This window comes from Quercus lobata, chromosome 3, assembly GCF_001633185.2.
Source record: "Quercus lobata isolate SW786 chromosome 3, ValleyOak3.0 Primary Assembly, whole genome shotgun sequence".
Taxonomy (NCBI): Eukaryota; Viridiplantae; Streptophyta; class Magnoliopsida; order Fagales; family Fagaceae; genus Quercus; species Quercus lobata.
In genome coordinates, this window is record NC_044906.1 from 29,136,960 (window position 1) to 29,153,578 (window position 16,619).

The 16,619-nt window shown below is 33.2% G+C and overlaps 1 protein-coding gene across 3 annotated transcripts; it reads left to right on the forward strand.

The window, feature by feature from the left end:
* Positions 1-5,133: 5,133 nt before the first annotated feature.
* Positions 5,134-14,956, forward strand: LOC115980123 (bifunctional TH2 protein, mitochondrial-like). Of its 3 annotated transcripts, none has more exons than XM_031102404.1 (7): positions 5,134-5,580; positions 7,969-8,077; positions 9,938-10,228; positions 10,377-10,791; positions 11,270-11,536; positions 13,997-14,614; positions 14,715-14,956. In XM_031102404.1, exons 1-6 carry the CDS (start codon positions 5,261-5,263, stop codon positions 14,410-14,412), a joined length of 1,818 nt encoding a protein of 605 aa, XP_030958264.1. In that variant the 5' UTR covers positions 5,134-5,260; the 3' UTR covers positions 14,413-14,614; positions 14,715-14,956. The 3 variants fall into 3 exon arrangements, with proteins under 3 accessions (XP_030958264.1, XP_030958263.1, XP_030958265.1); XM_031102403.1 differs by having other exon boundaries at positions 14,728-14,956; XM_031102405.1 differs by having other exon boundaries at positions 5,135-5,580; positions 14,000-14,614; positions 14,728-14,956.
* The last annotated feature ends 1,663 nt before the right edge of the window (positions 14,957-16,619 follow it).

Below are 16,619 nucleotides of genomic sequence, written 5' to 3' on the forward strand. Positions count from 1 at the left end.
TCACTCTATAAGTATAAGTGCTTGTGGGGTGTGGGAGGCAAGGACCGAGGTTCAAGTCTTCAGGAGGGAGCTTCAAACACATATACACTTAGATTAGGCTAGAGTAGAATTCTATCTTGTATAAAAAAAATAAAAATAAAAATAAAATAAAAATAAAAAATTACAATGGTGAATAAATTTTGATAGGGTCAACAAAGGGAGTAAAGAAGAATCCTTAGGACAAGCTTGAAGAATTTGTTAGACCAAAGCATATGGGAGTTATGGGTTTTAGGCATCTCCAAAGGTTTTGTTGATATTGTATTTGTCCGACCTTGAATTTGGATAGAAATTTTAGCTCTAAATTAAAAGATTTCATGGTTTTAATTGTTGAACCCCATTTTTTGTTGATTTTTATCAAATTTTTATGTGCTTAACTAAATCTAGTTGAGTTTTAACTAAAATTTGACCATGTGGCTGGAATAATTTTGGTACCATATTTAAGACCATGAAATTTCGTCAAATTTGACTACTTATAGGCAAAAATCGAACCTAGTTTGAATGAGATATCATTAAATGAAAAAATTTACCTAATTTGTATTTTATTTGTCGAAAAAGGGTATAATTTCTGTGGAAACACACTTTAGAAATTTTAGGTCTAAATTAAAAGATTTCATGGTTTTGATTGTTGAACCCCATATTTTGTTGTTGATTTTTTATCAATTTTTTATGTGCTTAACTAAATCTAGTTGAGTTTTAACTGAAATTTGACCATGTGATTGGAATAATTTTGGTACCATATTTAAGACCATGAAATTTCATCAAATTTGACTACTTATAGGCAAAAAACAAACCTAGTTTGAATGAGATATCATTGAATGAAAGAATTTACCTAATTTGTATTTTATTTGTCAGAAAAGGGTATAATTTCTATGGAAAACAAACTTTAAGAATTCTAATGTGATTTCCATAGAAGATTGATCCATAAATGGTCACTTTGGTTCCTTTTTATGCTAATAATTCCCTTAAGAATTGCATGTTAGTTTAATTGGAGGATTTATCTGAATCTCATAGATTAGGCCATGTTTGGTTTGCCACTCACTCATATCCAAGTCTCAACACTCATAACTCAAATCTCTTCACTTAAATTCATATCCCAATATCTCACAACTCTAACTCAAATCTCAATAAAACTCATAACTCACTCTCACGCTCGTTTGGCTGAAGATTTTCAAAGCTATTTCAAATTCAAAAACCCACATTTCTATCATTCACTGGGTCCCACATAGCATTGGGAGAAAGGAAAAGGGAAAGTGATGAAGAAGAGTGTGGTTTGGTGGTTGGGAAAGTAATAAGGAAAAATATCCGTTGCTCACAAAAGCCTATAGTGATGAGACAAGACACTGCTGTGGGACTCGTGTTTATTGGAAATTTACAAAACTGCCACTAATAACTTCAAACTCTTAACTTGAAAATAGTCTTATCGTGTTTTCAAAATTGCTCACCCATCACTTAAAATTATGAGATATCATCATTGAGTTAATGGTTTGGAAATTCATCCAAACAAGCATGCTACCCGTGGGCCCCACTGATTTTGGGTTATGAGTTAACAAAACTAGGATTTGTTAACTCAGTTCGAGGAAATCCAAAAAAAGCCTTACATGTCGCTATTTTTATTGGGATCAAGTGTGTGTGGAATTTTTCCATGTTTTATTAGACTAATTCCATTATTTATATCCGGTCATACATGTGATTTATTAGAAATCAAGTCAATTTTTTTTAATTAACTTAATTTAAGACCATGAAATGTTGTCAAATTTGACTACTTATAGGCAAAAATCGAACCTAGTTTGAACAAGATATCATTGAATGAAAGAATTTACCTAATTTGTTTTTTATTTGTCGAAAAATGGTATAATTTTTTATGGAAAACATACCTTTTTCTATGGGTCCCACGATGTTTGGATTATTGGTGATGGAAACTGAGTTATATATATCAGTTTCCACCCAATCCAAATAGCCTCTAAGATCCTGTTATTTAAACCCTATTTTTCTTCTATTTCCAAAAATAATGATTAGCAGCTTATAGAGGCACTCCCTTGGTAGAAAGAAAAACCCCCTACCTGAAAATCCCAGCCCTTCTACAACCCAAAAATCACCCCCTCAACCACCCAAAGAAAACCTGAAAATCCCAGAAACAACCCATGTGACCCGGCCAATCACCTAAGACCAAAACCTTCACTTACTTATACCCAAGCCCAATCCGAAATTAGGCCTAATCAGAAATAACACACACTCAACTCACTTTGGACCCACATACCAGCCCATTCTCTTAATGACAAGCCCGATCCAAGAATCATAAGGAACCAACTTAGCCCCATTATACAAATAAAATCCACACAAACATCAACCCCATATCTTTCCCCAATATACACTTAGACCCCAATCCTTTTACAAAAGTATGAAGATGCCCTCCAATTCATGAATATAAACCGACCCTTTCCACTTCCAAAATTTACACTTTGATCCCAAAAAAAAAAAAAAAGAGAGTAAGATTTGAGATGATATATTATTTATTTTTAATTCGACAATGACAAAATTTTTCACGGAAGAAAAACCAACGTCACCAAATGACATGTTAATGAACTCAAAAACTATTATTTCAAAAACAAAATTACTATTATAGGAAATAAAAATGAAAAATATATTATTTTGAAAACTGAAATAGAAATGAAATATAAACATTACTCCTTAACTAAATTTAGAAGAAACTTCTTTATAAAAAAACTTAAAGAAAATTCTTTAAGGTGGTACTCAAGTGGTGAATGTTGGGGTTTATTTATTGGTATGTCATAAATAATTAAATTATTTAATTATATGAGACTATTTGTAAATGAACTAATGAGACATTATCATAGTCATTGAGATGTATTGTATGTGATTTATGTGAATTAGTCATAGAAAATATAAATCACAAGTTTCTTGTAAACTCAAAACATAGTTCGTAGTTGGTGATGAACTTGGGCATTTCATCTGCGAAGATTATAACACATCAACTAAAATGGTTTGTCTTGATCATGGAAGTGAAACTTCTAGTTGATGTGTTGACGTGTCGACGTGTCTTAAGTGTTAAGACATGTTGAACTGGACCGCTGTGAGATTAATTATTCAATCAACAACTGTCATCTGAATGATTAATTTCACGACTTCTAATTTCATAGACTCTCAATCCTGAGAGGATAATAAACTGAAATGTAGGTTACTTTGATATATTAGGAGTGGGATCTAATATTGACGGTCAAAACCTTAGTATGTTGGGTAACCACTTGTAGTGTTTAGGGAACACATATTCTTAAGATGGAATCCATAATTTTTTTTTTTATAGAGACACGAAATATTCCCTTAAAATAAGTTTAATGAAAACTGCTTATTTAGGGCTCCCACTTTAGTAAGGAGTTACTAAAGTTTATATTTATTGAAATCGGATTTCAATAAATATGAATAACTAAAAGATTAAACTGGGTACTCAAGGATAAAATAGTAGTTTACAAAGTGATAGTTCATTATAACCTTGTTTACTATGGATATTTCATGGAGGGGTCAAATGATATCATTGGAGTCTTGGGATATAATCTATTAATAAGGCTTAGAGTGCAATTATATTTATATAGTAGTATTAAATATAATTAATGGTAACTTTAGACTTGTAAAGAGTTGACAGATAAATTCAAAACCCATTGGAGTTAGAGTCTTATTTGTTCCCTTTAGTCTTATCTTAAACCACAAACTAAAACCCAATTGGGCAGGCCCAAAAGGCTAACCCAATTAGATAATCAGTTTTTATTTAATAAGAGTTATTAAATAAAGAAACTATCAAGGTAGTTAGAATGTACGTATGGTGAAAAGAAAAGAAAACAATTTTTCTCTACAAGAAGAAGAAGAAGAACTTTCTTTGAGAATCAACGTACATAAAGATTGATTGAGAGATCACTCTTCTCGGGCACCATGTGGAATTAGGATATTGATTAGAGGTATTATCAAGTCTTGGTTTTGAATTTCACTGCATCAAGGTACGCTTTCTATTTTTTGTTCTAGAATTCAAGGTTACATGTTATCTCTCATGAATGAAGTAAATCCGTGTTTGTTGCTTCCGCTATGTGTTTTGCATGAGATGCAAAACCATTTTTTCTAACAGTGAATTAATGGGCTTAAAGAGAGAGAGATAAAATTTTCCCATATAATAAACCTATTTACCAATAGACAAAATTTGGCTACAAACTTGATCGTGGCTAATGGCTACAACTCTACGCAATAGCTTTATATTAGATGTAAATTTTGACAAATATACTAAGGGCTAAACTACTCCTTAACTTGAGGGAGCTTTAGCCCTCCCAAAATTATCAATAATTAAAAATTACCCTAAATTTAATTAAATCTTAAAAATATATATGGATGGGCCCCAAAATTTTCACATAATTTCCATGTTACACTCTTAAATGGGATAGATTTTATCTCTATATATTATTTCTATATATTAAGAGGATTTAGAAAGCTAGCTTTGACTATCAAAAATACCCATAATCTAATTAGATAATTCTTATTCTTTTTTTTTTTTGATACAGATAATTCTTATTCTTAAAAAATAAAAAATGGGGTTAAAATTATAATTCAACAAAATTAAAAAAAAAAAACTACCAGAGAAATTTTTTTTCCTAAAAATTAGCACACTCTTTATTTAAATATATCTCACACACGTTTGATATATTTTTTCCTAAAAACTAGCACACACTAAACCCAACCGTTTACTCAATGCCAAATCCTAAATTTTAGTTTCTTAAAATTCCCTTCTAGTATAACCTCTCTAACAATAAATAAATTCAAATTGAAAAATTACATTAAACTCAAAATAAAATAAAAAAAGTCTCATTACACGTGCAAAGCGTGCGATAAAGTTAGTATATATTATTACTTTGGTCTCTTCATTCTTAAAATTCTAGTTATGGTCTTACCTATAATTAAATTTGTAACCAAACTTTATCATAAAAAAAATAATAGTTAGAGGGGGAACCAAAATGACTTCTCTACTAAGGCACGTGTAACCATAATACCACTCTTAACTGCTTTCGAAGAAAGATCCTACACAGCACACAGCATTAGTTGATTAGCAAGGTAAACATCGTGTACTTGTATTTCAATGTCTCACATTGGCACCTAAAATTTCAACATTCAGTACTATTCACCTATTCACTACTCTTCTCTCTCTCTCTCTCTCTCTCTGTGTCTGATGCGCTTCCTCTTCTCCCTAAAAGCCCCAATCAAACCCCTTCTTCCTCACTACCTCTCAACTCGCCTCCTCTCCTCTTCTCGATTCAACAACTCGCCAACTTCAATGGCGATCCCTCCTCATCCTTCAGCAAAGTCCGTGGCGGCAGTGGACTCCGAGGTGGGTCTGGCCAAACGATCCTGGATCAAGTTCCGCAGAGAATCGGTGCTCGCTCTCTACACGCCTTTCGTTCTCTGTTTGGCTTCTGGGAATCTCAGTGTCGAGACTTTCCGCCATTACATCGCTCAAGATGTCTACTTTCTCCGCGCTTTTGCTCAAGCGTGAGTCCTTTTCCTTTTTTTAATTTTCATTGATTTGGTTATATCATTGATTTTTTATTTATTTATTTTGTATTTGGGAGCTTTTTTGGTATGTGGGTCTGTTTGGTTGGTGGGAAAATGTGAGTGTGGAATTGGGTTTGAATTGGATTATACTTACTTTCCCATTTGATGCAATGGAATGGTTAATCGAATTCTCTCCTCTTTTGTTGTTTCTATTTTGGTTGCAAAGCTTGATTTAGTAATATGATTATATATTGTTTGTTTGGGGGGACTTTTTCTCATGTGGTTCTGTTTGGTTTGTAGGAAAATGTGATAATGGAATTGGGTTTATTGGATTTTGAATCTGTGGGGTGTGTTTGGGTTGCGAGGAAAGTGTGGTAAAGAAGAAAAAGAACTAACTGTGAAAGAGTGGAATAATATATCGTTGTGGAATCCTGATTGCTGATTGCTTTATTTGTATTTGAAATGAAATGGAGTTTTAGTAAGTTTACTGTATAATTAAGCTTTTGGGAAGTACTACTTGCCCATTTGATGTAATGGGATGGTCAATCAAATAAGAATTGAGCATATTGGGGTTTCCTTGAAATGGTGCTGATCCATTTAATAGTTCAAATGTAGATCCTGAGTTTCTATTTTGTATTGTCTTTATAGCACTCTGCCTATGTGCCTTGTTTTCATTGTACTTTCTTATTTTAAGGTTCAATGAAGTTTATTACTTTCTTTTATATACATAGAGCCTGTTTGGTCCCCGATCTCTTGGGGGAAAACTAGCAATTTTTAAATGATAATGCAGAAAACTTTGGCATTTGTCTTTGCATTTTTTAGAAAATTGTGTTTTTAAAAACAAGATAAAATGATTGTTTTAAAATTGTAGCTCATGGCATGCTTTTAAAGAACACCATTATAAAGCAAAGCTATTTTTTTGAATCATAATTTTTTACAGCAATAGAACTATTCACAAATTTTACCAAATGCTCAAGTGTGTTAATAGAACTCACATTTTCAAATCTCATATTTTGAAATTTCTGTTTTTTCAAAACATTCATTTTCAAGTAGCTAACCCAAATAGTTGCTTAATTTCCTTGAATCCAAGGGTGTATATGGTACCAAGTTATTTAAAAATTATATTCCACCAAATTAGGAATAATAACTGTCATGAGCTTTGAGCTAAACTGGTTGACACCTCCTTGTGTTTCTGTTGGAGACATCTAGGGTTCAAATTCCCCCATCTCCAACTATTGAATTATCTAAAGAAAAACTTATAAATTAAAATAAGGAATAATAGCTGATTTTAGATGGCGTGGAACTATATTCACATTTAGATTTGTTCGGTACCCATTCTGTTGCTGGAAAATTTTTCCCTTGTTTGGTTGTTGAGAAAGTGTAGGAAAAGATGGTGTAACTTTAGCACTGAGCTAAAATAGTCAATTTGATTCAATAACCGAATAAGACATTAATGACAAAGAGTCTAGTGCATCAATATATTTAATTTTTTATTGGCTTTGAGGAAAAAGTTCGGAATATGTAATTTAATTTACATAGGGGGTATGGGGGAGATGAGGAAATTAACATTACGAATATAATATTCTAAATGATTTGTGTAAAAAGATCTACAGATTGATTAAAGACTTGCGCTCTTCCATGTAATTGCTTTTTTTAGGCATGATCATCTAAATATTCATTTTTGGGATCTGTTTGGTTGCAACAAAATTTAGCAAAACACAATGAAGTGAGGGTATGAATCTACATATATATCTTATATCACTTAGAGAATCACAAATTCAGAATGTTTTGCTTTGAAAAAAAAGGGGTTTTGAAATTAATTCACCTATGCCCATTCCTGAGTATATGAGTAAACATGTTAGTTTTTATTTTTATTTTTTATTTTATTTTTTTATATTATTTATTCCTCTAGTTTGGTTGCTGAGAAAGTGTAGGAAAAGATGAACTTTTTTTGAATTTTATGCTCTCCTGCTGAGGAAAGGTGGGAAAATTAAAGAAAAGATCAAATGATAGGATATTCATTGTATGAGGTTCAGGATAAGTAATGTTAAATCTCAACTAAATAATTTGATTGATAGGTTTATGTGGTTGAGTTAGAATTGTTTAAGTTGACTTAAACCATATGATATTAAGTTTCATTCCCCCAATTCTTTTTGTTAGTTTTTCTCTGCAACCAAATGTAGGTTTTAAAATATGTACCTCTACTAATTGAGGTTAGTTTTAGTCTTAGTAACATTCTAAATGCCTGCATAACTCTTTATCTGTTTTTTGCCCCGTTTTTATTGAGGACTGGAGGGTTGGGCTATATATTTGTTGGATATTTATGTCTCTTTTATTTTATAGTATTATTATTATTATTTTTTTATATCTTTTCACTGATTATAGGTATGAGTTAGCAGAAGAGTGTGCGGATGATGATGATGCAAAAATTTCGATCTCTGAATTGAGGAAGGCAGTTCTAGAGGAGCTGAAAATGCATAATTCATTTGTACAGGTAAAATAAACCTTATCTTATTCTGTCTATGATCCGCTCAATTGCCAAGAAATGTAGGTTAACAAAAGAAAATTGGAGGCCAAATCTTATTCATTATGTTTTCATTGTGTTTTGGTTGTTAAAATATGATAGATTTAACTAGATGGATAGTTATATTAGGTTCTAGTTTTGCGAGTGTGGGAAATATAGAGGAGATAAAAAGTGGTTTTAGAGCTTTTGTTGAACTATTGCTGTTGTAAATCTTATAGAGGGTTCTATTCTTTTGTATTAATAGCATGGACATTTCCATTTTCATATCATGGTTTTTGAAAGTGGATCTGGAATTAGGGGTTTAATCTTAGGATAAAGAACCAACCTCCCCCCCCCCCCCCCCTCACCGAAAAAAAAAAGAAAAAGAAAAAGAAACAGTATATGTGAACATTACTCTTAGGACTCTATTTATTTGATGGCTGATTCAGCATATTGGGGGCCCTAGGTTTGTAACTTCTCGTAATTAAATTGTGGCTGATATAAGTTGGCAAATTGGTCAACATGGTTTGATAAAAATGGGTTCTTTGTGAGCTTGTTGCTATTCTTGACTGTGCGGTATATCAAAGTTTGATGGTGGGGCAATCAAGTTGGGAAGGCATATCTAACCAAAAAGTTATTTTGGAAAACATAAAGTGTGATTTTTGTGGTATTATATTTTCCCTGTGAAGAAGCTTTGGCCCATATATTTAAGAATTATACACATGATTTGGTGCAAAATTTGATGCAGATTCTCCTTGTTGAATAATTTACTTTTACATAACAAATCTGAAAGCAATTTTTAAGGGTTAGAAATATAGAGGCAAAGGTGCCTTGTAATTTATTGGAACATAGATGTGCATTAAGTAGAAGTAGAATAACAAGGGAAACATCTGAGAGAGGATGCTTCTCACATACTCCAGTGCTCTCTAATTATTTTCCTGCTGAAACAAAGACAGGAAATAATTATATATACAGAGCTTGGTAATGTGACATTTTCCGTGGACCATTTCAAGCTTAGAACTTCTTAAGAGAAGAAAATGTTCTGAATTAATTTTCCTTAGTTGACTAATCTGATTGGAGGTTTGCAACCTACATTTGACCTAAGTGAAAGGCTTGAGGTAATAGGATTAATTATCTCAATACAACCAACTAACCAAGCGTTAGTCACAACAATTTCGGGTTAGCTATGGATTCTTAATAGACTAGTCAAGGTTGGTCACATGTATTCTTTTTTGCAATTCAATTCTACTCGAACTCGTCTCTCATTTAAAAAATAATATTCCTATAATATAAAATAAAAAAAGTAAAAAATCTTAACATTGATTTCTCTACATCCTAATATTGATTTCTCATGGACGGGATCCCTGTTTGTATATTGTCCATAAATTCTTGAACAATTGTTAGAGCATGTGATAGAAGCTTATTATTTCTCTTACATACTTCCCATTCTTTCCTCTCTTTTTTCTTGGAATTGTGTGTGAATTTTTTTTTTTCAAAGAAGCACAAAGATGGTGCATTGGGATATGTTTTATAGAAGAAATGTTCTTCCCAAACGGGGCATTTCTAATTCAAGTGCTGCTGTGCCCATCCAACTCTTCTGAAGTAATTAGTGATATGTGCTCCAATTCTTGCACTTACTCAAACATCTCAATTTATTCAAGAATACTGGCTCTACTAACTATTGGATCTTCCAAATGATGGATTTTTCCCATCAAATGTTATGGAATTTCAAATTCTTGTCTATAAAATTATGTCATAAATTCCCGTTTTGTTCGCATATAAATCTCTCTTGCTGTCTCTCTTCACTACCTAAGTTATTGTCTTCAATGTCTGAATGTATGGCTTATACAGGAATGGGGTTCAGACCTTGCAAAAGAGAGCTCTGTTAACTCTGCAACAGTGAAGTACACAGATTTCTTGTTGGCAACAGCCTCTGGGAAAGTGGAAGGAGTAAAAGGTCCTGGTAAACTTGCAACTCCTTTTGAAAAGACAAAAGTTGCTGCATACACTCTGGGTGCCATGACACCATGCATGAGGTTGTATGCCTATCTGGGGAAGGAGTTGGAGGCACTTTTAGATCTTTATGAAGGCAGTCACCCTTACAGGAAGTGGATTGAAAATTATTCGTCTGAAGGTTTTCAGGTCCGTCACCCTTTGGAGCTGTGAGCTTTTCATTGGTATCTTATTTTAATCGGGTTACCCTTTGCTGACTACAGTCTCAGAGGAAAATACATTACTTAAATGGTCTTCTTTACATCAACAACTCAACTATTGTTATCTTTGAATTTAGGCATCAGCTGTGCAAACTGAAGACTTGCTCGATAAACTTAGTGTGTCTTTGACAGGAGAAGAGCTTGACATCATTGAAAAGCTCTATCACCAAGCCATGAAACTAGAAATAGACTTGTTCTCTGCTCAGCCAGTTGTTCAGCCCACTGTTGTTCCTCTGACCAAACAGCATAACCCTGCAGAGGACCGCCTTATGCTATTTTCTGATTTTGATCTGACGTGCACTGTTGTTGATTCCTCTGCCATTTTGGCAGAAATTGCAATAGTAACAGTGCCAAAATCTGATCAGATTCAACCTGAAAATCAACTTGCTCGGATGTCATCAGCTGATCTTAGGAACACATGGGGCCTTCTTTCCAGGCAGTACACAGAAGAGTTTGAGCAATGCATAGAAAGCATTATGCCCCCTGAGAAAGGTTTAATATCTTACTGCATTTATTGTGTGATACTTTATGGGTATCTTTGTTTTAAAGAAAATAACTTTGCAGAAGAATTTTTGCCTTTGAGAGTTATATGTTAGTAAAATATTTGTGCTCTTCTTGGGGATGACATGGTCTTAAAAATGAAAAAGGAGAGAAAGAGAGGTTCACACTTTGCATATATATATATATATATATATATCAAGGGCTTACTTGGATATTCTTTATATTCATTTAAGTTTCTCTTTGTGTAAAGTGATGATAATATCCCTAATAAAATCCATAATATAAAGTCCAGTATTTTTTTCCCAGTACAAGATTTTGTTTTGTTTTGTTTTTCTGCAATTCTCCAAAAAACAAAGACAAACTGATGTATGAATTCTTTGTTTAAAATTTTGAAAACTTTCTTGGAAGCATTTGCCTGAATTTGATTGCTCATATATATTTTTGGCTTTCAATTTCTGTGTCTTTGCAGTTGATAAATTCAAGTATGAAGATCTACGAAAAGCACTTGAACAACTCTCGGATTTTGAGAAAAGGGCAAATGATAGAGTAATAGAGTCTGGGGTACTGAAGGGTCTAAATCATGAAGACATAAAACGAGCTGGTGAACGTCTTATTCTTCAAGATGGTTGTACTACTTTCTTTCAGAAAGTTGTAAAGAATGTAAATTTGAATGCAAATGTCCATGTACTTTCATACTGTTGGTGTGGTGATCTCATTAGGTCAGCTTTTTCATCAGGTATGTCCTTACCTATTAGAATCTTTGAATATGATATTCTTTGCATATATATTAGGTCTGAAATTATATGCTTTGGAAATTAGAGTCTCATGTAATACTTTACTGATGGTTTTATTCCTCTGATGCTTATATTCAAGTCTGAAGTCAGTTGAGTTGCTTACTTGATCTTTTGATAGGATTGTCTGACTCCTATATTGCTTTGCATGTGTAAAAAGATTGAGTTTTTTCCTTTGAGATATATTTTGTTTGTTTGTCTTAGCAAGAGCCCATGATATACCTTTATATACATGTCACCAAGGATTATCTTGTCCATGTCTTAAAATTTTATTTCAGGGGTCTTATCAAAAATTTTATTTAGGGGTTATCTATCAGGAAAAAATTGTGAAAGTTTTGTTGGCGCTCTGAAATTTGCAAATGTGAAGTATGTAATGTTGTACAGAAGTTTGGAAGTGTGAACATTTGTTTTCATACAAAGATGACCTCAAAAATCAAAAACTCTATGAAAGACTTGCTGTTTGTTTGGGCTTCAATGGGTTATGCCGAAGAGAGTTATTGATATGTTTGCAGCTTCACAGGGTTCTTTTGGAAGGGCATAGAAATATAGCCTTCTGGAAGGCAGTGCCACATTGCATTATTTGGTGCCTTTGGCGAGAATGGAATGCTAGAAAATTTGAGGGATGTGAACGGACTATTCTTTATCTTTAAGCACTTTTCTTTTGTACTTTATTAGATTAGAGTGTCACATTTAATTCTCCTGCTTCTTTCTCTTTTAGATATGTTTGAGCTTTGTAATTTGAATTGATTGTTCTTCTCACTGAGTACACTCCCAGGGTACTTTGTCTGATTTCTTCTTAATAAATTTTTTTTGTTGCTTATCCAAAAAAAAAAAAAAAAAAAAACTCTATGAAAGATGTAGATAAGAAACCCCTCAGTAACCCTCGTTAAAGTGAAGAGCGATCCCTGTCATGCAGCCAAGGGGAAGTAAAACAACTTTGGGATAAGTTTTCCTGGTAGAAAGATGGGTTTGCATAGCTGTCATGTAGGATTTGTAAATTAGAGGTAGTTAAGGGTTTATCTTGCCCAACTGCCACCTCCTCCCCTTGCAAGTGCTAGGTGGAGAGTGAGGTCTTGGGTTCAAGACCCACAGGGTGTGTGTACAACTTACCAACCAAATATATGTATATATGTGTGTGTGTGTGTGAAATTTTCTTTAGATATATATATGTAAAAATATATATATATATATATATATGTAATTTTCTTTAGATGTTTAATTTACATCCCTTTGGGTGTGTAAGATGGATGATGGAAGGAATTGCGCTAGAACTTTGGTCATTGAACCAAAGAGCTCTAGCTCAAATTACGCCTCCTCCCCTTGTAAGAATAAGGTGGAGGATGATGTTGTGGGTTCAAGATTCACTAAGCGTGTGCGTAACTTACCTATCAAAGAAAGAAAATAAATAGTCATTGGAAAGGATTCTGGTGGGCATAGCAAAATCAAGGCTTGGAATGTAGTACAGCTTTGTTCTATTATGTGGTGCATACATTGATATCATTGAGCTTCCCCGCAATAAGCTTGAGCTTGTGATTCTGAGATAGCTTTTGATTAGATGATTAGTGTTTTTACATTTTCCCTCTTCTTTGTCTTCATTGACCCTTTTTTAAGTATGAGCAAGACTTAGGTACAGTACTTTAGGTTTCCCTTTTAAGATTTTGCCATGTGTATTTTTTCTATGGAAGTATATTTTTAAGTTAAGTAGTCACATGGCTGAATCTTAAGAGGGGAACCTAAGGAGCAGTACCTAAGGAATTGTACCTAAGTTTTGTCCTTTTAAGTATTACATTTTACTGTGCTGGGGGGTTTTGTGAACTGTTACATCTGACATCTTGTTCCTATGTTGAAACACGACACTAATTCTTGTTTCTATAGAACCTAGGTTTGTAAATTCCTAATATGACATGGCATGATGTGGAAACAATGTAAGGTTTAGTTTGTGGACTGTATAAAGCTAAATCAATGGAGCATTTACTGGTATTTTGTACATATGGAGACACCACACATTTTTTATAAGGTGTGTTTCTTCACATTCTCTTTTCTTCTTGTTGTTATGGTTTTTGTGGTGGTGGTGATAGTGGTGGTCATCAAGTCAGGTTGGATTTTCTTCTGATGTTCAATTTATCGCTTCATCCTATCATAAATGGGGTTATTTCAATTTTTACCTGTGTTGTCAGCTATTTTCATGTGTTTACAATCTACCGATAACATGGACTATTGTTGATATATTGAGTGGAAATTGAACCCTCTGGTATTGTTGTCATTTTTACAATTCCAATTCAACTTAGCATCCCCAACTCCAACTCCTTCCTAATTTTTAATATGGCATCTTATCAGTTGCTAGCTTAGTCTACGATTTCTCTATGTGGTTATTTATAATTTTTTTTTCCTTTTGTTCTATGAAGCAGGGGATTTACTTGAGCTGAATATACATTCAAATGAGTTCACTTTTATAGAATCCATTTCCACTGGTGAGATTGATAAGAAGGTCGAGTCTCCCATTGACAAAGTTCAAGCTTTTAAGAATATTTTAAATAATTGCAGCAATGACAGAAGGAACTTGACTGTTTACATTGGAGACTCAATTGGTGACTTGCTTTGTCTGCTTGAGGCAGATATAGGAATTGTGATTGGGTCAAGTTCAAGCCTTAGAAAAGTGGCAAGTCAGTTCGGTGTTTCTTTTGTCCCATTGTTCCCTGGCTTAGTTAAGAAACAGAAAGAATGTGGTGAAGGAGAGTCTTCTAGTTGGAAGGGGCTATCTGGCATTCTTTACACAGTATCTAGTTGGGCTGAAATACATGCCTTCATTTTGGGTTGCTAGAATCACATTTTTCATTCTCATGCACTCAACTTCATGAGGAATGAAGGGATCATTTATATATAATGCAACACAAGATACAAGATGGTGGCTAATTTTATTACGTGCCACCCATTTGCTTCTGTCTACCCTTTTTGTTTTTCTTCAGGGTCTTATCATTCAAAGATGTGATCTTGGTATATCGGTTGCATATGGTGTAAACATGGTATTTGCCTTTTCCTCAGTTTCTTATTGTTTTGCTGACATTATTACCTCTTTGCTCATTTCATCATATTATTGTTCTCCTTTTATTAATATTTTATCAGTCACACATTTCAGGTATTCAGAGGTTTTTGGCAGCAATGATTCAGAGCAAAGATTGTTACGTACATTTGTCCATATAAACATTTCAAGTGCTATGTCCTTATTTTCATACATTGTTGTTGTTCCATATTTGGGAGGAATGGCAGCTTAAAGAAGATATGTATTTTTATAAAAATTGTTGCCTATGATGAAATCAGCTTACATTATTATTATTTATTGCAGTTTTCTTTTGGATTTCTTGTCTCATCTTTGATTCTAACGAGTAGACCTTACAGCTTGTGAAAGCTTCCACTTGTAAATATGCGTTGGCTCCTTGACCCTATTGGAGTTAAAATACCACAATAAAAGTTTTTTAGTCTGCTTTTCATTGCCCAGGTAGTAAAGGCGTGGGATTGAAGTACAGAGCTGGGGGCAGGCCTTAACTTTCCATCAACGATTATTAGATGAGAGTGCTCAAAGGGGAGCAGAGGATTTCAAATGATTTATCATCAACGAAGCTCACACATGCAATCCAAAACCCTAGTTGCATATTCCTTCAAGAACCCTCATCAATTATTCTTTCTCCAATTTTCCAATGTTACACCTGAAATTCCCCGGCGCCTTAACTATGTTTTAATCTACCAAAATCTCACATAAAACATTAATTGCATTTCATTTTTAAGTTAAACCAAACCCTTAAGGCTTTCCGGTCCTAAATTTAGGGTCCGTTTGGATTGAGTTTATTGTTGCTGAAATTGAAAACTGAAAACATTGTAGCAAAATAATTTTTAAATGTGTGAAAAGTATTGTGGGACATTTTTTTAATATTTTTAATGCGTGAACAGTGCTGCTACAGTACGTGAACAGTATTGTTACAGTGCATAAACAGTAATTTTTTTCTTTGCACAATAAATTTACTATTCATGCGCTGAAAAAAAAAAAAAAAAAAAAAAGGACAGAAACGCGGAAATGAAAACGTGAACGTTGGTTTCAGTTGAAACCAAACGCTCACTTAGCCCTCTAGAATCCTTTTGAATTCCCTTAGGAACCCAAATCCTAAGCATGTTACTAACAAATTCATTGATTTTCCATAATTTGAGCAATATTCAAAATTTTGACTTACACTATCCCAAAATGAAGTTCGAAATTCATTTTAGTCAAATGTGATTTTGTTCTTACTTCTGTCAAAACAGCATCATGCTGTGTTGAAATAGCGTACACAATTCATAAAAGTAAGATATGTATTTATTTATTTTATTATAAAAAAGTGAAATGATAGAAAATTATACGTAAACAGTATTTTCTCAACCATTTTTCCTACCAAATTGGGAGGATGGTTTTCGGTGGGACTAGGTGAAAAACTCCACCCGTCCCTTTTTCTGTTCCCCATTTTTCTACCACACCAAACAAAGGCAAACTTCCATTTTTCATCATCCTTTATTGAAGATGTTTGCTTAGATAGGAATGAGGTGTGTATAAGGTGAGATTTAGATCAAAGCACAATACCGAGGCTAGGTATTACAATCCATGCAATAATTATGAACGATTAAGAAGAAAAGTTAAAAAGCTGACTTTTAATTTCAGACATCCTATATGAGGAAAAAAATAAAAACGTAACTTTTAACTTTTTTACATTTTACCCTTCAGTTTTTTTTTTTTTTTTTTTTTTTTTCAAAATTAGACTGTTGGGATGGAAATTAACTTTTTAATATTTATTTTTTCCTGGCACCCATAACTATTGCAGGAGTCCTAGTTTGAATCCAAAAAAGTTATTGCGTATACATTAGTAAAAGATTTGAGATAAGCTGTAGTCTTTGTTGAGTTGTTGGATGGATCATGATCATCCATTCATCCTACCAAAAATTTAAAATGAGAAATAGGTTATGTTTGTTTTGAGATTAATATTTTTGAAAAATGAATCATTTTCA